The sequence below is a fragment of the Dryas octopetala genome, chromosome 6 (assembly GCF_963921425.1).
Source record: "Dryas octopetala chromosome 6, drDryOcto1.1, whole genome shotgun sequence".
Classification (NCBI taxonomy): domain Eukaryota; kingdom Viridiplantae; phylum Streptophyta; class Magnoliopsida; order Rosales; family Rosaceae; genus Dryas; species Dryas octopetala.
Window position 1 is genome coordinate 1,155,568 of NC_141371.1, and position 22,051 is coordinate 1,177,618.

At 35.4% G+C, this 22,051-nt stretch overlaps 3 protein-coding genes across 5 annotated transcripts; 1 reads left to right on the top strand and 2 right to left on the bottom strand.

The window, feature by feature from the left end:
• Positions 1 to 105: 105 nt before the first annotated feature.
• On the bottom strand, positions 106 to 3,036 carry LOC147280752 (Pentatricopeptide repeat (PPR) superfamily protein). The gene is made up of 2 exons (XM_086248078.1): positions 2,922 to 3,036; positions 106 to 2,489 (listed from the first exon to the last, which is right to left on the bottom strand). The coding sequence occupies exon 2, from the start codon at positions 2,265 to 2,267 to the stop codon at positions 432 to 434; it is 1,836 nt and encodes a 611-aa protein (XP_086104204.1). The 5' UTR covers positions 2,268 to 2,489; positions 2,922 to 3,036; the 3' UTR covers positions 106 to 431.
• Positions 3,037 to 3,193: 157 nt separating this feature from the next.
• LOC147280753 (exportin-4 protein) lies at positions 3,194 to 15,710 on the top strand. 3 transcript variants are annotated; one of them, XM_086246251.1, is made up of 33 exons: positions 3,194 to 3,327; positions 3,480 to 3,594; positions 4,664 to 4,751; positions 5,325 to 5,433; positions 5,722 to 5,820; positions 6,467 to 6,509; positions 6,691 to 6,762; positions 6,872 to 6,967; positions 7,127 to 7,336; positions 7,704 to 7,887; positions 8,035 to 8,146; positions 8,237 to 8,323; positions 8,456 to 8,597; positions 8,978 to 9,074; positions 9,178 to 9,237; positions 9,447 to 9,556; positions 9,826 to 9,930; positions 10,020 to 10,093; positions 10,348 to 10,423; positions 10,989 to 11,180; positions 11,891 to 11,962; positions 12,442 to 12,513; positions 12,590 to 12,654; positions 12,753 to 12,855; positions 12,931 to 13,062; positions 13,132 to 13,275; positions 13,518 to 13,625; positions 13,726 to 13,776; positions 13,840 to 13,917; positions 13,996 to 14,109; positions 14,403 to 14,599; positions 15,004 to 15,073; positions 15,181 to 15,710. In XM_086246251.1, the coding sequence occupies exons 2-33, from the start codon at positions 3,502 to 3,504 to the stop codon at positions 15,367 to 15,369; spliced, it is 3,444 nt and encodes a 1,147-aa protein (XP_086102377.1). In that variant the 5' UTR covers positions 3,194 to 3,327; positions 3,480 to 3,501; the 3' UTR covers positions 15,370 to 15,710. The 3 variants fall into 3 exon arrangements, with proteins under 3 accessions (XP_086102377.1, XP_086102378.1, XP_086102379.1); XM_086246252.1 differs by having other exon boundaries at positions 3,303 to 3,327; positions 4,611 to 4,751; XM_086246253.1 differs by lacking the exons at positions 3,194 to 3,327; positions 4,664 to 4,751 and having other exon boundaries at positions 3,481 to 3,594; positions 15,181 to 15,708.
• Positions 15,711 to 16,158: 448 nt separating this feature from the next.
• LOC147280754 (RNA-binding (RRM/RBD/RNP motifs) family protein) lies at positions 16,159 to 19,598 on the bottom strand. Its single transcript, XM_086247747.1, has 6 exons — positions 19,287 to 19,598; positions 18,708 to 18,885; positions 18,090 to 18,187; positions 16,693 to 16,789; positions 16,505 to 16,590; positions 16,159 to 16,408 (listed from the first exon to the last, which is right to left on the bottom strand). The coding sequence occupies exons 1-6, from the start codon at positions 19,509 to 19,511 to the stop codon at positions 16,355 to 16,357; spliced, it is 738 nt and encodes a 245-aa protein (XP_086103873.1). The 5' UTR covers positions 19,512 to 19,598; the 3' UTR covers positions 16,159 to 16,354.
• Positions 19,599 to 22,051: the final 2,453 nt, after the last annotated feature.

The following is a 22,051-nucleotide window of genomic DNA, read 5'->3' on the forward strand; positions in this document are numbered from 1 at the left end:
GATTTAAGATAAACACAACAAAGACGGAAAGCCATGGAATAAAGATACGAAGAACTAAATTGTGCATTGCAAAGGCGGAAGGCCCAGCTAGGAGCGCAAGCATTGACTTGACACTTGCCAAAAAGCAGCAAAGGAACAAAGATATGCCCAAACGGCCAAACTATCAAACAGATCAGATAATTGAAGAATTCAGATCATTATGCCCACTACTTCTGACATCACATGAATTAACAGGAAATAATGGAAATGGCCATATCTGAAGATCAAGAAATTATCAAGCAGAAATGATTTCTGACAAAAAACATTACAAGAGAACCACCTTACAAAATTGCATGTTCTATGCACATACAACCAAGAAATGGCTGTCTAGATGCTCACAAGCATCAAAGTAAGTCAAAATTTTGCATAAAGCTTATCTAGGCCCTACTTACTTAAAGCTTCTCTCCTCCAGGAGGCAAGGGATTGCTGCTTCCACAGCTGTCTCCACTTGGTCTCTTTAACATGATATCTTCTCTTAAAACCTTCCATTCGATCAGCTTCTGGTGCAACTCATCAGCCTCTTTTGTCATACCAGCAGTGGCTATGCCTTTAATTATAGTTGAATAAATTGCCTCATCTGGCATGCATCGGTTTGATATCATCATTTCTAGAACTTGTATTGCAATATCCACCCTCTTGTTTCTACATAATCCATATATCACAAAGCTATAAGAACTATTTCGGACCTGATGGTCCCTCTTATGCATCTCTTTTAATATCACAGCAGCTTCCTCAACTAGATTCGCCCGGCAAAACCCACCAACCAAAGAACGATGGGTAATTTCATCAGGAATAATCCCAGTTTCTACCATTTGACCATACAATCCCATTGCTTTCTCCATACAACCATGTTTAGCCAATCCATCAATCACAGTATTATAAGTGATCAAACCAGGAGAACGACTGGTACCACTTAAAAGATAAAGTAATTGGAGGGCCTGATCAATCATTCCCTCCCTACAAAGAGCGCCCAGGAGTGTATTATAAGTTACAATGTCGGGAGAACAACTTTGAGAGATCATTTGAGCAAAGAAGTTGATGGCACGATCTAAGAGGTTGAATTTACACAAACCATTAATCAAAATATTGTAAGTAACAACTGTAGGGGGTTCGGAAGTTTCATTCATGATTGTGAGGATTTCATCTGCTTCATCCCAACACCCTCGGCCACAAAGAGAATGGAGAATAGTGTTGTAAGTAATAGCATTGGGCTTCAACCCAAGAGACAGAAGATTATGTAAAACCAAAGCAGTATCTTCAAATTTATTCTGTCTACAAGTAAAATTAACCAGAGAATTGTAGGTGATAATATCAGGATAACATCCCTCTATTACCATATTATCCAAAACTTCCACAGCTCGCCTGGTTCCACAGTGTTTGCAGATTAGATCAATGAGAACCGTGTAGGTGACCAGATAAGGAGGGCATCCCTTTCTCAGTTGGTCCTTCCAAAATGCAATGGCCTGATCAAAATTCCCAATAGTACACATGCAGCGGATTATTGTATTGTATGTAATCACATCTGGAGGGCAACCACTCAAGCTCATGTCTTCCACGAGATCAATTGCACATCTTAACTGTCCTCTCTTACAGAGACCACCCACCATCATGTTATATGTGATTATATCTGGAACCCCCCCAGACATGATCATGATCTTCAGTACTTTGGCAGCTTTATCTAATCGGTCTATTCTGATAAGGCCTCGGATTAAGTTTGTGCAGGAAGGGAAGTGTGGGATTTGGTTTTGACGTGCCATGATATCAATCAAACTTGATGCATCAATTAGCCTCCCACGGCTGCAGAAATTCCGAAGAATATCATTATTCTTCTCCTCATCATTTCCAACAAAGCGACCATCTAAATTCAAATTTGAAGAACCATGAGGCTTCTTTTTATTCATTTCTTCTCCAGGTTTTTTCTTAATACCCATCTCATTACTATCAACGCTCCATTCATCTAGGTCAACTTCATCAACTCTATCAATACAAACACCTAACTGAAAACCCCTACGCTGTAAAAGCACATTTCTTTTGGAACCAACATCTCCTCTCTGTCGTAAACAATATTGAGCTTCAAGATTATACTTGCCTAATAATTTTATATGATAGGATGATGATTTTGATATTGAGAAAAGGCCAACGCCAAAACTGGGGCTAATTTGTTTTGCACACCCATGCAAACAACGAACATCAACTATATTATTCTGTTGGGTAATGGTATACCCCATTTCTCTTCTTCCGCTTGAACAAATGAAGTCAACCAAGATAGAAAGACCACTAGGAGGTTGTAAACCAACTATTGCTCTTCACTATAACCCAAAGAAGTGAACAACTCCCAGATTCTTACCAAATGAGGCATGTCCATAGTTTATTGACACTTGATAAGCCCAAAATAAGTAAAACAATTCATCTTCTTTCTCTACTCTTCTGCTTCAGATTGAGAACCACAACTGTGAAAAGGTTCAAACCATAGTATCACCATCAGACAATTTCATCAAATGAAAAGGAGCAAAGGAATTAAATAAACACAATCACGAAAAAAAATCTTTCAGCTCACCAAAAAATATATATATCTTCTTTGCTCCCATATAAAAGACAACAAATTCAAAGTCCAAACTGACTACTTGGCCAGCTACTGTGATATGAATTGTCAATTAATTACATAATTCCCAATAAATTTCCATTATTTACCAAAACTAAAACACCCCATTTCCTCTTTTCTTCTTTTCAAAATTACAACAACCCATTTGAGCCATTTCATCAACTTCAGCTCTTATTGTTTCATGTACACAAATACATATACATATATAAATATACATTTATATATATATAATATATACAGAGAGAGAGAGAGAGAGAGAGAGAGAGAGAGAGAGGCGTACTGTGATGTTGGGTTATCGGTCCGTCCTTCTGTGTAGCAGTGATAGAAGATGAAGGCTCTTTTGAGTTTTGAGTGTTGAGTTGCTGATAAACTCGAAAAAGCGGACGTAAATAACGAGGGACTAGGGTTGTCAAATCCAATTAGTCATATTAAAATTAAGAAGAAATTACATTAACCACCACTGAAGTTAACAAAAATAGTTATTCCTCCCATCGAAATGAGTAATTTACCTTATGAGGCACAAACAGTCAAACAGCCACCTTATAGAAGTAAAAGTGTAAAACCCTGTAGAGTATGCACACACATTATTCACTCCCTCCCTCTCCTTTTCTCACATTTACTCTCTGAAACAACTCTGGGAGAGAAAATTCATTCTTTCTCACGGTGATCTAGTCTTTTCGTCTTAGGTACCAATCACTCATATTAATTCATTAGCTCATTTGCTTATTAGCGATGTTATCTGTTGTAGTCATTCAAAAACAATTAAAGTTCGTGAATTGAATCTAACAAGTATAACTATGAATATTCAGTGACTTGTATTATTCTTTGTTTTTAACAGAGGGATTTTGGGTGAGCAAACGATGCAAGGGTTTCCTGAGAGCGGTAAGCCGGCGGACTTGAGCCGGCTTCAGTCCACCATGCATGCCATCGAGCTTGCTTGCACTTCTATCCAGGTCCAATCTTTTTTTCTCACACTTTCTTGGCCCTCTTTGTTATTTCCAAATTGATGGGTCATTAAAAGAAAATCCAAAACCACATTCCCAGTTGCTTAGAGAGTTGAACCAGCCTGTGAAAGTAAACTTCTTTAGGTTTTTCGTTTCATGGGTTTGATGAGAAAAATAAAAAGAAAGGTACTTGGAGGGAAATAAAAGAAAACACTAAAACCCCACATTTACTCGTTTATAATTTTATTAATGGGTTTGATGAGTTTGAGGAATTTCAGTAATACTAGAGACGCCAATCAAATTTCAAATTTTGGATACCAAATGAAGTGACAGTACTTTGTCTGTTTATATTTGGGTTCACTTAATTTTTCATATGAATGTCATTAAGATATGACCATGTCATTTTTCATGTCACATGGAATCCAAATTTGAGAATTTTTTTGCCTCTAGCATATTCAAGAATTTAGTTTCTAAAGATTTAATATGTGATTTTCTTGATGAGTTAGTCAATTGATTATCAGGTTCTTGAATTTAAAATCCGATCAAATTCTACTGAAAGAATTGTGTAATAATGTATGAGTACAATTGGTAGATGAATATTTGTTTTGCAATCCTGATATTTGTCTTTGCCATGCTCGTGTATTTGTACTTTTTCCCCCGGAAAACTATTGAACCAATAACTCACTGCTGAAATTTTGAATCTTTTATTAAGTTTAGCATCATAATTTATAACTGTTTTTTCTTAATAATTTTTACTGTTATTCTTATCCCCTTAAATTTGGTATCTATTTTTTATGTTGAGCTTGAGACTACAATATCTTTTTTTTTTTTTTGGACAAGATGCTTGAGACTTCAATGCCTGGTGTTGTATGTATGCCAATGCATCGATGGTTTTCCTTAATGTGGGTTTTGCTTGGTTTGGTTGCTTGTTTTGTACTTCCATTGTGAGGTGCTGGAAGTACTTTAGAAAGCCAATATATATGTTTCCTACCTTAATATGCATGCATGTATGTATGATCTTATAGGCATGCAAATGTGCACATGAACACCCTCTTACATGTGGGTTGCCCTTGAGCAGATGCATATGAATTCTGCTGCAGCTGAGGCAACTATTTTGTCACTGTCCCAAACTCCCCAGCCTTACCAGGCATGTAAATTCATTCTTGGTAAGTCAAAAATATTTATGCATGTTAGACATAAATTTTGTGTTTCTTTTCTGATTGACAATGCTTTCTACTTATGGCATGCTTTTCGTCATCCTGTATGGAATATAGAGTTAAACAACTATATATGAGCCAATGATATAATTGATGGTGCAAAATTATAAATATATATTTTCTGCAGTATAGTCTATTTGTTGGAGGTCTTGTGAGTTGTGTATTTGTGGAGGAAACATTATTGAGAGAGGAAGAATTGTGAACGAGAGGTTTTTTTTTTTTTTTTTTCTGGGAGAGGCTTTATAGAAAATATGAAGGGTCGATGTTTAAGGTTTTGGATTGGTGCCCAATAAGTGAAGAGAAAACTAGTTGGTTGGAGAGGCCTTTTGAGGAGAAAAAAATTAGAAGGGTAGTGTTGGATATGGATTTTCAATGATGGTTTTTCAGGATTGCTGGGAAGTGGTCAAGGACGATTTAATGAAGGCTTTCTAAGAATTCTTTATTAATGAAGATTTTCTAAGAATTCTTTATTAATGAGATGTCCTATCTAATTATTATGCTGATAGTAGTTTATCATTTCAGAAAATTCTCAGGTGGCCAATGCAAGGTTTCAGGCTGCAGCTGCAATTCGTGATGCAGCTATTAGAGAATGGGGTTTTCTTAGCTCTGATGACAAGAGAAGCATGATCAGGTTATCTCACTCTTGAAACTTATCACTTGTCATTTTTACAAGCAATATTTATATACTAGTCCACAACTATCATAGTTTGGTTACAGTTAAAAAAAAGGCAAATAAGAAAAGTAGTAATAGTAGTTCACAACTGCAGATCTCTCTTACATACCTCAATCATTCTTCCTTGATCAATATACTCATTAATGCTTATAATTTGGCATGGTTCTTATCATTAATAATCATATACCAATATTTTACTTACATGTTTATTGATCATTCCTTGAGTTATATATATTTTGCTTGCAGTTTTTGTCTTTGTTATGTTATGCAACATGCTAAGTCACCTGAGGGCTATGTCCAAGCAAAGGTTTCTTCTGTGGCTGCTCAATTGTTGAAAAGGGGATGGTAAGTGATACATAATTTTCCATGTAAATACCGAACATGTTACAGATTTGTATGTAACAACTTCTTCCCACCCATATCTTACAACCTTATGTTATGCGGACATGGACCAATCCTTGACCCAGTATTTGAGAGGAATTGTCATGCATTGTAATTCAGTACTTGAAGCATAATACGTCGTTGTTTTGTGGGAAGTACAGCAGTCCAGTTCTTGGTAGACATGAGACTTTAACTGGCAGAGGAATATTATGTTTATAGAGAGGCAAAAGTAGAAACTAAGCGTAATAAGATAATGAGTTGTATTGTAGTTAATCATTGATTCATATTTGGGATTCTAGGATATTGGTTTCTGTTCTATTTAATTTTGGATGGCATAGAGTTCTTAATTAGAGGATGACTTTGTTTACTTTTGTTGAGTTGATAATTTTGAGGTCTAGGCCTTTTATTCTGGATTTTTTTCGAGGACAGTGCTTAGTTTATCTGTTATAACGGTTTCCCATTTGGTAAAGTTCACGAGCTATTGTTGCACTTCTGCATTTATTAAACCTTTAATTGGCATCTGAAATCATGATAGGAGGTAATTCCAAGTTTGGCTATCAAGAAAATGAAACTTTGTGATTAGTCATTATTTTCCAAATATTTTGTGTAGGCTTGATTTTTCAGCTACTGAGAAGGAGGAATTTTTCTATCAGGTATGAAATTCTTATGTCTAATCTTTGTTTCCGTCCTATCATTATTATCTATAAGGCTAGGATAAGAATAGAATTCTTATATGCTGATAACTCCATACTTGAGTCTAGAATAGCCAGTAGATCAGATCTCATCAATTACATTTTTTGGCTGAGATGATCGCTGCCCATTTTATGACTACAGGTAAATCAGGCTGTTTATGGCATTCATGGTGTAGATGTGCAGTTCGCTGGAATTAATTTCCTGGAATCTCTGGTATATCTCTTTTTCAGCTCACTGCATCTTTTAGGTGTTTTAGTTTTTGACTGGGTTTTGGTATTTAGGATTTTACCAGAAGTAGGACTAAGGATTTCTTTTGTTTTAGGTATCTGAATTTTCTCCATCTACATCAAGTGTGATGGGTCTTCCTAGAGAGTTTCATGAGCATTGCCGGAAGTCATTAGAGATAGACCATTTGAAGGTTTTCACCACTGCTGTTTATATCATGCCTCCACACACATTTAGTTTTCTTTTTATGTAACCGAAGTTTTCCTTTAAGATGATGCATGTGGCCTTCTTATATTTTGCCTAATTTCTTCTCTCTGCTATCACATGGTTGTTCTGTTTATTTCAATAATAGACTTTCTATTGCTGGGCAAGAGATGCTGCTTTAAGTGTCACAAATAGAATAGTTGAGTCTAACTCTGCGGTACCTGAGGTTAAAGTTTGTACTGCTGCATTGCGTCTCATGCTTCAAATCCTGAACTGGGAGTTCAGTACTAGTGCATTCTCTGTTGGAACCAAGCAATGTAGTGATTCACCTAAGAGATCGGAGTGTAACTTAGTGCAGGTAATTGTTTCTTTAAAATTTTCAAGGTCATGGCATTAAGTCTTCTTGTTATGAAGAAATGTTGTTGATATAACATACTGACTGTCAGCACTCATGAGTAGATCCAAGTGTGTGGACGAGTCATCATGATAGATATACTAATTCATTAATGTTTACCCCCTTGCTTATGTTTGTTCGTGGTTTCTGAAATAGAATATTAGTTGACCTAAAATTGACAAATGTTATAAATAAAGTTTGTGTTTCATATTAAAAAAATATAACATTGTAATCTTATTCATATTACTGATGTTTCTGGCAGAAATACATTTGTGCCTTCCAAAAATCTTTTCACCATGTAATATTTCTGGTCTCTCTATGCTGCTTGTAGCCTGGTCCTGCTTGGCGTGATGTTTTGGTTACTGGTGGCCATATAGGGTGGCTCTTGAGCTTATATGCGGCTTTGAGACAGAAGTTTTCTTGTGAAGGTTATTGGCTTGATTGCCCTATTGCCGTCTCTGCTCGAAAGTTAATTGTACAGTTCTGCTCCTTGACAGGAACCATATTTCCTTCTGGTAAACTTGTTTCCTTAACTGCCCCCAAAAAAAAAATTGCCTATGTGATCTTAGTTATCTAGTTTTCATATCTATCTTTAATTAATCAAGGTTCCTTAGGTATCGTACAAATATGTAATTCATTTGGTTACTTGTTCAATGATCTAGATAATGTACAAATGCATGAGCACCATCTTCTCCAACTGCTCTCTGGAATAATACAGTGGGTTGATCCTCCTGATGCTGTTTCTAAAGCGATTGAATGTGGAAGGAGTGAAAGGTTATATCCCTGGCAAATATTATTTTCCTTCCCAGTTTATTATTCCTTTTACATTTATAATTTTCTCACTCTCGTTTTGGTTTTCTTTAGCGAGATGCTTGATGGTTGTCGTGCTTTGTTGTCCATTGCAACTGTTACAACTCCCTCTGTGTTTGACCAACTCTTAAAATCAACAAGGTAAGTGGTTGAGTCTCAGAATCAATTATTTACTTTTCATTTATATTAAGGTGATCTTCTGTTGGATTGCTTTTATGCACTGTCCCATGTTATTTATTTTGAATTGGATGAACTTTTTGCCTTGGATTTCAGGCCCTTTGGCACACTCACCTTCTTATGCGTATTGATGAGTGAAGTTGTTAAGATCCTCATGACTAATAATAACTCTGAAGAAGAGACGTGGAGTTGGGAGGCACGCGATGTCTTACTAGATACCTGGACTGTGCTCCTTGTGGTATATGTTTTTTATGCACAATGATATGCATTACTTACTCTTTGGAGATATTGTTTTCTTTTTTTATTTTTGCTTTTCCATATATGTGAGACGATGTAAACCTTTTCCATATTTGTGAGACAGTGTAAACTTATTTTTCGGTTAGTCATTTATCAATACCAATTTTCAAAGATTACAGTTTTATTTTATTCTAGAATTGTTTAACCTTTACTAGCATTATTATTGTGAATGAAGATCTTAAGGATAGTTTCTTTGGATTGGACTTTGATCAGTGTGGTATGGTTGTTTCTACATGAAGAATGTCTAATTTCCTCACATTAGTGGATGGTCGCCACTGAATTTTCCTCCTTTTTTTTTTTTTTTATGGAAATTCTATTCAGCCAGTAAATAGGGATGGTGGGAATTCATTGCTTCCACCTGAAGGGAAAAATGCTACAGCCAGTTTATTTGCCTTGATTGTACAGGCTGAACTGAAAGGTAATTCTGACATATCACTTTCTTGTTGCTTTATTTCCACAACCATTTTCCTTTTTTTCTTTTTTTATTATCAGTGCATAATGCTGAATTCTTTGTGATACAGCTGCTTCTGCATCAGCATTTAAAGATGATGACTCCGACTACCTTCAGGCTTCTATTTCTGGTATGGGAGAAAGCCATCAAAACTTATATATAAGATTCCTTTTCATTATATGTATTGATGACTTGTTAAACCAATAACAGTGACAATGACATTCTTAAAGAATATCTGTGATAGTATATAAATCAAACTAGCAATCATCACTATAAACATTATCTTAATTTAATACTTGGTTTTATTTTGTTCACATTTCCATTGTATTGCTAATGCAGCCTTGGATGAGAGGTTATGCTCTTATGCCCTTATTGCTAGAACAGCAATTGATGTCACAATTCCTTTTCTCACAAGACTATTTTCTGAGCGCTTTGAACGGCTTAATCAGGTGCTTTTTACCTTTTGATTTCAGAAGGATATCTCTGTTGGAACCATGTATTGACACTCAAGTTCTATTCATACTGTAGCGCTGCTCTTGAAACTGAATGGCAGGGGGATTTTATTAGGGATTTGACATATATTGACTTCACGTTAATTCTCTTTATTTTCTTTTGTCTTCTCCTTATTGTTTTATCTTGTAGCAAGTGTAACAAATAGCGCTAAAGCCTTTTTTTCTCATAAAGTTGCTTATGCTACCAGTTGTTTACTTGTTTTTAGGGCAGGGGCATTATGGATCCAACTGAAACTTTGGAGGAAGTTTACTCATTGTTACTTATCACTGGGCATGTAATCGCTGATGAAGGGGAGGGAGAAACGCCCCTGGTAATGGTCAATTATTTCTGGAACTTTGGAGGAACTTGACTCATTATATGACGTTGAGTTCTGATTATTAGTTACCCTGTGTTGTTCAGATTCCAAATGCTATACAATTCCATTTTCCACACAATCTGGAAGCAGACAAGCACCCTGTTGTCATCCTTTGTAGGTAAAGTTCTCACTTCCTCTGAATCACTGCAGTAGTATGTGTAAAACCCATAATCAGCCTTGAAAAAAGATGAAATTATATTTTCAACTTTACTATTCAAGATAGTGAATGAGTGAAATGGAAATTTTGATCTTGTGGATGCTTCAAATGAAGACTTCTTATATATATCATACATAGTATATCCAATTGAGCACCACTATTTAGACATCTCGTTTATGTAATGGTTAATCTTTTGCTTTTATTATTTGATGCAGCTCAATTATAAGGTTTGCTGAGCAAAGTCTAGAACAAGAAATGAGAGCATCAGTTTTCAGTCCTCGACTTATGGAGGTAGCATTATGTTGTCCTATGTTACTCCAACTGTTCGCCTTTCTACCTTGCTTTGCATATCATTATTATGGGTGTCAAATGCATATCGGGGGTGCAATTATACCTTGCTGGAAGCATATCAATGCATTAAATGTCATCAGTACCAACAAACCTATAAGGTTCTGGTGCCTAAAGAACTTGAGATTCATTCAGAAACTGTATTTTCTGAATTGTATCTTATTTCATTGTATAAGGACTCTAATGCTGCTAACCAATAGGAAGCTGCAATTGTGCTTAATTCTTTTTGTTCAGGTTCAAGATTGAGAATTGGAATAAGCTCACATTTTGAAATGTTGATCATGGTGTACATTCATGGGGTAGGGTTGATTAGGTTGTCAATTAAATAAAGGATTAGCAATTCAGTTGGGCTCTATGAGGGGATTGAGACATTGTAATTTCTTGAAAGACTATTTGGCCTCCTTAAATACTATCTCTGGTGGTTTTTTGAACTGCTGATTTGGGGTTGATTCTTGTTGTTTTCAAGCCATTATGCCAATTCATTTATTTGAGCTTATGTTTTGTGCAGGCTGTCATATGGTTCCTTGCAAGATGGTCTTGTACATACCTAATGTCTCCTGAAGAAAATAGAGATAGTAACTCCAGAAACGTCTTGCTCAGGTTTTTTGGACAACACAATCAGGGAAAATTTGTGCTTGACATTATTGTTCGCATATCCTTGACAGCACTGGTGTCATATCCTGGAGAGAAGGATCTGCAGGTGTGTACTAAAAAACCATTTTCACTGTGGCTGTTTTGGATGTGACACTTCTTTTTCGAACATTACTTCTATTCTCATTATCCTTGATTACAACTATGGTTTGCACACATACTGATAGTAGTTAACATGGTATCAAAGACTTGGTTCCAAGAGATCCTGGGTTTGAATCGTCTCATCCCTTATTCCTCAATTTTGTTAACTCATTGGAATGCACTATGGGGCTTCACACACATGTTTTTTTGTATGCCTTTCCACATGTAGAGTGGGCTGCATGTTAAGGGGAGTATTAGCTTGACACACATTGTTTTCAATACCCTAACACTTTAAGCTTTTGGGGTACAGTGGTTATAAAAGCTTGGCGATGAAGATTAAAATTGAGATTTTATAAAGACGCTACAACTCTAAAGGAGGGGGTTAAAAGGCAAAGAGAGGTTGAGCTTTAATAGAACAGTCTGAACAGAGATTGTAGGATTTTCAGAATAACTAATATTAGGATGTTGGGGCTGTTTTGCATGGTTATTTGAGTGCTAAAAGTTGTGGAATATTCACACAATCAACATATACACATACAGATGGTTCTGCACTAACACATCTCTTTCTGTCAGATGTCTTGTAATATGATTTTTGAATGATTGGGCTGCTAGATTATATAATTTATTGTCCTGATTAAAATATTGCTGGTGTCATGCCTTTTGGTTTTTGTTTGGCAGGCGCTGACTTGTTTCCAGCTTCTTCATGCACTTGTTCAACAAAAACATATTTGTGTGCACCTTGTTGCATTGGTGAGTGAGATAATTGCATGCACTTTTGTGCTTTGAAATGGATAAAATATGTTTTTGTTATCCAATATAATATGTTGTTATTATCCAACTTTTGTGACTTCAAATTTCTATATGTTTTCTTCCTTTTTTTGTAAAAATCTTACTGGATGAATGATCCCAAATTACTTGCTCAAATTTGGTCCAAATCCTAGAGAAATGATGATGGCATCTGTTGACCGGCATAGTGAAACCTCAGTCAAATTCTAATCAAGAAAAATTCTGAAATTGGAAAAAAAAAAGGATTCCTGTAGCTGATTCCAAATATTCAAGCTGAGGCATTGTTCAGTTCTGTCTTCTCTCTGGCATGATTGAGTCAACCTTTTTTGGCTTGTAATAACACTGGATGGCGATACAGTTGATGGTTTTATAAATTGTGTACAATTATGCAAGTTTGTCTTATAATTGTGAGGTTATCTTAATTCTCTAAATGTGTTCTGCAGGATTCGTGGCGTGACCTAGCGAATGCATTTGCTAATGAGAAAACTTTGTTCTTGTTAAATACAGCTCACCAGGTGAGAATTTAATATGCTTCGACTTAGAGCTACTTATCATTTTTACTTGTGAAATATGTTTCATTTTCTGTTCCAGCGTTCACTCGCTCAAACACTGGTTCGTTCAGCTTCTGGCATGAGAAATTTAGAGGAATCAAACCAGTAGGTCTTCCATTTTTAGTTTTTCTAGCTGCCTACCCTTTATCTTCTAGAATCTATGATGTTGTAAAGACTAAATTTTGTCTACCATTTCAATGAAGGTATGTGAGGGATCTCATGGGTCACATGGCAAAATATCTTGTGGAAATGACAAGCAAGGCTGACTTTAAAAGCATTGCTCAACAACCAGATATTATCCTACCGGTGAGGACAGATATTAAAGAATATTTTCTATTAATTTTTTTTACAAGAACAATATAACATCACTGAATCTTGTAGGTCAGTTGCTTGTTGGAGAGGCTTCGTGGGGCTGCCAGTGCCTCAGAACCTCGTTCACAGAAAGCAATTTATGAGTTGGGATTCTCTGTAATGAATCCTGTTCTGGTTCTTCTTGAGGTTTACAAACATGAGGTATTATTCGTATTCTTTTTGGAATTTCAAGGGTACATTCATCTATACTGATGTTTAGTTATTGCTTAGTTTGCAGTTGTATATCTGCTACTTAAGTTTGTAGTAGATTGGGTGGATGGACAAATAAGCTATTTAGAGGCTCAGGAAACTGCTGTTGTTGTCAATTTCTGCATGAGTTTGCTTCAGCTGTACTCATCAAACAATATTGGCAAGGTATTTTTCTGGGCATTGTGCTCTGTTTTTGTATGTAATAGTGATTTTAGATTTAATGGAGGCATTGGTATGAACTGTTTATTGTAGCATCATAATTTGTTTATGCCTTTGCAAGTTGCAACTTGTAAGGGTGCTATGTGCCTTTCTATAAGAGAAAACTAGCAGTCTCTAACCAAAAGCAGGCATCTAAGTATTCTGTAGAGGCTTCCTGTGTGACATGTTTTACTTCATTGTTTTTCCAGATATCAATAAGTCTTTCAAGCAGCTTACTTACTGAAGCAAAGACTGAGAAGTACAAGGATTTGCGTGCTCTCCTCCAGCTTCTTTCAAGCCTTTGTTCCAAAGATTTGGTATGGTTTTTTAGTTTATCTTTTCACTTAGAATTAGATTGATCATCTGTTCATTATTATCAAGCTTTGGATGAACCTATCGAGGAATACACAATTGTAGGTTGATTTTTCATCAGATTCTACTGAGACACAGGGCACAGACATATCTCAGGTAATTTTGTATTTTATTCTTGTGACAAAATTATAGACAGTCTCTGACACATTGCTCTTGCAGGTCGTTTACTTTGGTCTTCATATAGTTACTCCTCTAATATCGTTGGACCTGCTGAAATACCCCAAGTTCTGCTATGATGTGAGATCTTCTATCCTTATGGGGGAAAAACCCTGGTGTTGTTTTTGTGAAGCTAATATACAAAATATTCTTGTGCAGTACTTTTCATTGCTATCACATTTGTTGGAGGTCTATCCTGAAACTGTTGCACAACTAAACAGTGAAGCCTTTTCTCATGTACTAGGAACTCTTGATTTTGGTCTTCACCATCAGGTAGTACAGTGTTATATAATAGGCTTCAATGCCTGTTTATAACAAATATATGCAAGTACTGCTCTATATTATGTTCATATTGCTGATCTTCAAGCTGATGCACTTGAAGAAACGGATTATAATAATTCAGGAGGAAAATGTATGTTTACTTTTGGCGTTTTAGGATTTTTTGCTTTTATAGGCATACGTATATAAAAGCATAAAGTTCTTAAATGCCAAAAGTAAACATACATATACTGCTTTTATAGGCCAATTTGTTACATGTAACCTGTATCCTTTGAACTTGTGGTTAGGACACCGAAGTAGTTGACATGTGTCTGAGAGCTTTGAGAGCTCTTGCTTCCTATCACTATGGGGAAACAAGTGCTGGTAAAGTAGGCTTGGGATCACATGCTGCAGGTCTTAAGGATCCTGTTGGAAATTTCCAAGAAGGCATTTTGAGCCGGTTCCTTCGTTCAGTACTGCAGTTACTCCTTTTTGAGGATTATAGGTAAAGATTAAAGTTATATTTACTGGTGAATAAGGATCCTAGTTGATGTCTTTAAATGATCAATGATGCAATACATGCATATGAAAAATGTGTATGATGCATGAGACACACGTCACACACACCTTAACTCCTTGTAAATGATGATGAGACGTACACCTTGTGGTGCAAGGAGTTCATCTTGTCGGTGCATGCTGATTAAGGTTCTAGCCACACTTATCCAATAACGAAAAAAATGAGTTTCTAATGAAAATAAGGGAAACAAATATATGAGAATTAAAGCTTATTTTAATCTCCATTTCCAAAGTTCTGAAAATGTTTAACTAAACCTTAATTTGGCCTTGCTGGGTTCCCTCTGTTGCTTTTGTTGCCCTCTTAATTAAAAGTTTTCCTGTTCATGATTTCAGTCCTGACCTGGTCAGCAGTGCAGCAGATGCTCTTCTTCCATTGATACTATGTGAACAAAGCCTATACCAGGTAGTTCTTCCAATCATGTATTATCACTACCCTTTCCTTAACTAGATTTCTTTTCTTCATTTTTCTTCTTAAAATGAATGTTCTTCTGAAGAGTTGGTTTTGTACAGAGATTAGGCAATGAGTTGATTGAGAGGCAGGCAAATGCAACTTTGAAATCAAGGCTGACGAATGCGCTGCAGTCTCTCACAAGTGCAAATCAGCTTTCATCTACCCTTGATCGTAAGAATTATCATATATTCAGGAAAAATCTGAGCAACTTCCTGATTGATGTTCAAGGATTTTTGCGGACAATGTGATGACATAGATACTCCATTGTGTAAAATATGAGGGAGCAAAAGAAATTTCTGTTCCATTTTGTACAATTGTACAAGAAAAGCAATTTTGGAGAGGGAGGTCTGTGATTGTGAATATTCCGATTAAATGTGTTCCTAAAACTAGATGAGTGCAGCTAATCAGTCAAAATTATGGTTTTTGCTTACTTCTGTGATTCGGTAACATAACAGTTCATATGGGCTATTATTTTGGCCTTTGCTTGTGAATCATTCAACCATCAGTCTAATTGGCCAATTTTTGTGGCGTACAATTTTGCTTTCCTTTATTTTAGGGGGCGCGGGGAATTTATACTTATTTCTGACTGGAAGGTCCCTGCTTGCTCTTCTACACCATACTGGTTTTGTTAGATTGGATTAACATAAACTGCTACTGGAGCTAAATCAATGAGTTTCCAACATGTTAATTTTACAATAGTACAAACACAAAATAAAGAGAATAATTTTCAAAGATTATATTGTCGGTCAAATGTCAAATATAAACAACTAAAATATTAATAAATTAATTACGATTTAAAAAGTTGGAACAATAATTATTTTCTTAATAATTTCTAGGTACTAGTGTAGATGAGACTTTGGGTGGGAAAAATATTTTTTCTTTTTCCTTGGAACTTATTATTTTTTTGAGTTTTAAAGAAATAAGAGAGATTAGTTAGCCATTTCATTATTGCTTGCGTGGAGACTGAGAGAAAGGGAAAGAGGTGACCCATACGGCATACGCCATAAGACAGGCTTGTGAAAAGTGTACCTCCAAACTAAACTCAAGAAAAAATATGAGGTTCTTTTATAAGTTGCTAATCAATCACTCTTCGAATTAACATCATTAAGTGTCATATCTCCATACAGACACTTGATTAACGCCCGGGAAGGAGTTGGAGTTGAGGAATAAAAACAACAAATATTTCACAGCATCGGTCTCCATATTCATCACCATGTTTACAAATTTTCTAGCTCACTTGTGTAGTATACTCTTCTTCGAAAGCTTTGGTTTCTTCTGAGTGTAGTTCTGCCAGCAAGACATTGAAATAGAACAGATCAGTAAGTGCAAATTACAGAAAGGCAAGCTGGAATTTGAAAACACTGATAGAAATGGAAATGATACCTTTTGTCTTTCTAATGCATCATAATCTATCCTCTCCCTCCAGTTACTTTTGCGTAGTTTGATTGGCCGATTCCCCACATACTTGCCTGGAATTCAATTATCATTATATATTATCAGCAACTCAATTGCATGTGTTTCTCTTAAAAGTAAAATACTTAAAATATTAATAAATTAAAAAATATTATCACCATTCATTTCCTTCAGTGCTCCAGCCAGGTCAGAAGGGTTGGCAAAGCTAACAAATCCAAAGCCCTTGGTTTTGCCAGTCCTCTTATCTCTGACAACCTAGAGATAGTGATAAAGCAGGCAAATAAAAGTTCTTAGTTTCCGGCCACACTAAACAGAATCACAAATACTATGAAAGTGGATGAATCAAAATGGATAATTTATGAACAGCAGAATCCACACAAAAGAGTCACACAATGTATGACCATAAGGATTAAGGAAAACAATTGGATGCCAAGACAACTATGGCTCACCACAGAAAGAGTTTAAAATACCCATCTACACATAAATCACATGCATAAAGTAAAAGAGGAGAAAAAGTGGTTGCCCTTATCTGTTTTCAATCAATCATTTTATCAAAAAATTCATCCTCAACACCCCCTGCAAAAAGTGATTCCCTGCAACCCCCCCCCCCCCCCCACCCCCCACCTCCTGGTTCCCTCGACTAAACAGAGTAGATGGCCCCTGCCTATTTTTTCCAAACTACTGATTGTTCAATAACTAAAAGTCTATAACAAGCCCTGGTGCAGCCACGCAAAGATTTTGGCCATGTTTAGATTAGTTTCAATATTTGAAACTTTTTAGGGCCCGAATGCACTTCCAAATGAAGCTACGACTTGAACAGATTTTCAAGTTTGAGTGCCAAGGAAATCTACGGTTATATAGTTCTAAACTCAACTGTCTAACAGTCAATGCGTTTTATGTTCGTGGACAGGATACCAACAAAAACTTATTGTAACGTACCATTTTCCCAAGGCTATAAGAAACACTAAAGAAGACCCACTAAAGGCCCACACCTAAGGTTCATAAAATTATTGACAAAAATAGAGCCCGCTTGGAAGCTCAATCGGTTTACTAACCTGACTCCAAGCTCGTTCAAGTCGACCCAACAAGCAATAACTCAAGCTACCATGAGTCAGTTCAGGTTCAACCAACTCAAGCTCCAAAGGTTGATTCCAGCTGCTCAACCTATATTAAATGGTCAAACCTGATTTTAACTAACTTTAAGATCTCAAAATCAGACACATGCTTAAAAATTACATAATTTGAATTCTAGAACATTTAGGTTGTTGGTACACCCCTTATGGTCAAATTTCACGAGTAAATGATCTCATAAAAATGCACCATGACAATGTTAACCATTCCATAAATTTTGCAACTTGGAAGGCATTCATAAGGTCGCACATCGAATCAAACTGTAACCATAGATAAGACCTACCTAAGATTAAGTGCTCTGTGCTCTACAAATAAAAATCTGAAAAGAAAATGTAAAAGTTCACACCAAGCAAAAAATTGCTAGTATAAAAGAAACTTTAAAGAGGGGGGGAGGGGGGGAGAAGCAAATGAGGCCGATACTTACTCTGGCCATGTTAAAGGAAGGAAACCGTGAAAATGCCTTTGAAAGAACATCATCATTCACCTCATTACCAAGATCACCACAGAATAGGCGATAATCATCTGCAAAAGCCAAAATCCAACAGAATTGAGAGTCATAAAGATGCATCTAACTCAAGAGAAAATTAAGTAAATTCAACATGCTAATCTTGTGAATGAACAACTTGTTCAAAAAAATAGCATGGAAACCAAACCCCATGTAATAGCTGGACTGCCTATAAGGGTAAAGTCACGTGTCAAACCCCATGTACTTGTGCAGTGCCCTATCACACTTTTCTACTTCCTAATAGATAAACCTTCCACTCAAGTCAACTGGACATCACCTTCATCCCTATGGATTCTTTGTAAACAAGAGTATTCTCCCTAGACTTCTTTGTACACATCACAATGGATTCTTTTTTTGGCCATTAAGTATTCTATAATACATGATATGACTAGAATATAAATAAACTTTTACTAAATACTATGCCAACTTGACACCATCGTGGTATTGATGCATAATGTATGTGCATGCACATATGAGGAAGAATAAATAATAGCTCAATTGGAAAATGATAAAGTTAAATAGCAAAACAGTGCATACTTTCTGGCCATTCTGCAAGAGTTGGGTCCTCCCAAGCCTGCCCAGCAGCTTTACGAGGGATCGCCTTCTTCTTAGCTTCAGCTTTGTGCTCAATTTCGCTGTTTGCAAGGGCAGCTTTCACACTCTCAAGTGCTTCAGGTGTAATCGTCTGCGCATCCCTTTGAAACAACTGCTGAGCCTGTTCATTTACACTACAGAAAATTATACACATGAAGCCTACACCTCTCCAAACAATTCCCCTAGAGGGAAAACTGATAAGTAAATTAATTCAAAACCGAAAATCTCCAAGAACCTCATCTTTATTTTCAAATTACGCAGTTCCTCAAACAAAAAATCAAAAAAACAATCATTTTGAAAAGGACAAAAAGAAAAAAAGGAACGTGAACCCTTTTGCCACAACTATTCTATTTTAGAAGCAAAAATAAAACCCTCGCAATCAAAAGAAACCCATTCTACTTATTCTCAATTATTCAATAAATCAAAGATACTAATTACCAAACCTAAACATATGCATATGCATACAAGAATACATGCCTTACTAATTACCAAAATACGTGTGTAATTAGGTTTGAGACAGACCTGCTGATACTGCTGAGGAAGGGCGTATACGCCGGAGACCGGAGCCGGAGCTGGATAGACCGAAGGGGCTGGCGGAGCAGCGGCGGCGACGTAAGGAGTGGGGTACTGGGGTTGCTGGAGGTGAAAGGGCAAGGGAAAGTAAGAGGATGAGGAAGTGCCATTAGAGTATGTGAATTGGGACGAAGTAGATGGAAGACCTGTGGAAGAAGACGGTGGGTTCGCCATGGTCGATTTTGGAGAAGAGCTAAATCTAGGGTTTTGAAGGGGGAGAGATTTGGTGACAATCGGGATCGTATTGTTTAGAAGAAAAGAGATTTCAGATATTTCTAGAGTCTCTGTTTCCCTCGTTTGTTTTGACTTTTAACGGTAATTACAAATTTACAAAATTACAACTAATTAATTTCCTTTAGTTTCTTTTTGCTAATTAACGGTATTTTTCTAAGAAAATTATATTTAAATACATCAAATATTTCAATATTACATAACAGTCACTATAGATTTTTTTTTCCCATAAAGTACATGGGTTTTAAAATTTTATCCTAGTTTAGTTTAGTTTGTATGTTTTATCTACTTGCTAATGTCATGTATATTGGTGCATCAAAAAATACTAATTTTATCCGAGACCTATTATGTTTTTTTATTACTTATAGTCATAAAATTACAATGTTGCCCTTGATTTGATTTAAGTTTTATAAATATAATTTACGATTAAAAATTGGGATTATGAAGCTTATAGATTAAGATTTAGGTCTCGAATTTTAAGCAGAGCTCAAAATCTGGAACATAAACGCTAAGCCGTTTTTATATATAGCAGTCAAACACAATCCTTCTACAAATCTAAATTTGGATGATAGTGTTTGTTTATTGAACTATTGTCCTTTATCTTTTTTCATTTTGGTCAATTGTGATTAAAATAACATTATGAACAAGTGTATTGAGACATATATAATTTGAAAAGTTTTATTGATCAAATGGCCACTTTTCTAATTAATTCATTTTTCTCTACATTCGTTAATTAATTCAAACTTTGATCGTATTTTAGGTCAAAGAAAAATACTAATAGTCCCAACTTTTTAAAGTCAAATTATGTGTTAAGTATAAATTTGTAGCAAAAAATATTTCTTTCTTTTTTGGCACTTGAGACTCTGTACGAATGAGTTCCTTACAAGCCAAGACCATTGTTCGAATGAGATTCATAATTAATTTTAGTTTGTTTTTCTAATTTCCCATTTATAATTGTCAAACTCTTGCATTAAAAAATAATTCTTCTTTCTTGTGTGCTAGTGGCAACTAATTTTGTGGAGCCATGGAAATTAAAAGATTGCCGATTATAAATTTTCTTTTCGTTTGTAAAAATTTTCACTCTTGCGAAAAAGTTAATCAGAAACTCATCAAAGTTGGAAATTCTATGTCAAAGTTACTCTCACGCTGCAAAGACAGAGGAAGAGCTGAGGAAGTCATTGGAATGCTTGTGTATGGTGTAAACAGATAGAAAAATACTTTTTCTGTACCCAAAGCAATAATGAAATAAAATTTTGGTTTACCTTCTGGACAGTATTATATTTTTATGGGCAATGTCTATTGTCTTACTCCAAGGGTCATTGAGTCATAAAGCATATTATTGGTATTGCAAATTAAGGCATTTTGGTAGGTTTTGGACTTGAACCATACTATATAACTTTATGTTAAAATGTACAGCCACTGTGTTGTTAAACTTAGATGGCAAAGGGCTCAATCCTTAGCCTTAGGGGACCATTCAGAGGCATAGCTTTTACGAGTAGAAAATTAAAGAAAGGACCATTGAAAGCTATCACCATCACTTAATAATCGTGTTAAATAAATAAACATGTTTAAAAGATATCAAGTATTAATGTTGAGTCATGTCAAGATTGTCGTCCTTAAACTTGTTTAATATCTTTAACTTATGTGATTTTGAGAGTTGAAAGCTAATTGTCCATGAGCAAAGAAAATTTTATTAATTCTGAATGAATGGTTAAAGTCCTTGGAGACTTTGTCTTTGACATTGCTAGGAGCAAGACTTGATTCTAAATTTTCTGATGGACCATTGAACCCTTTCTATTGGCTTTTGTGCTTACCATATTATGTCTTGGTTTCGTCAATCCACACCAAAAAAAAAAATGTAAAATTGTTTATAATATCCCATATCATTGGTCCATTAACCTTAGTATCTCAAGTGTCAACTAATTTATTGCTGCAGGCAAGTTTATAGTTTATGGCCAAAAAAGCTTGACCATCATAAACCACCATGATTTATTTTTCTCTAACTATGCATCACAGACACAAATGTGAATTTCAAAAGGGAAATTTTGAAAACTAGTTTATTTTGTGTATTTATTAAAGAAATTTACATTGTTTTTTTAGAATTTAGAAATCTAATATTTGAGTAATGCTACCTATTGATACGTGTTCAAACCCCCTACAAGTATTATTAATCATTCCTCCACATTATTCAAAGAAAGTTAAAGATGAGAGTTGAAACATTGAGTGTGAGAGTTAGATTTTTTAATTCTAAAAAAAAAAAACTATAAATTTTTAATCAAGTGATAACCATTTTAAATCCTTATCATAATTATTTCTTAATCCTTATATTTACTGTAACATTACATTTCTTCCACGAAACAACTTGTTATTTTTCCATGGATGACCATAGAATTAAGGCATAAATTTAATTTAGACACATAACTATATATGCTATTTCAACGAGGTCCACAAATTTTCAAATATTTCAAATATACACTTGATTT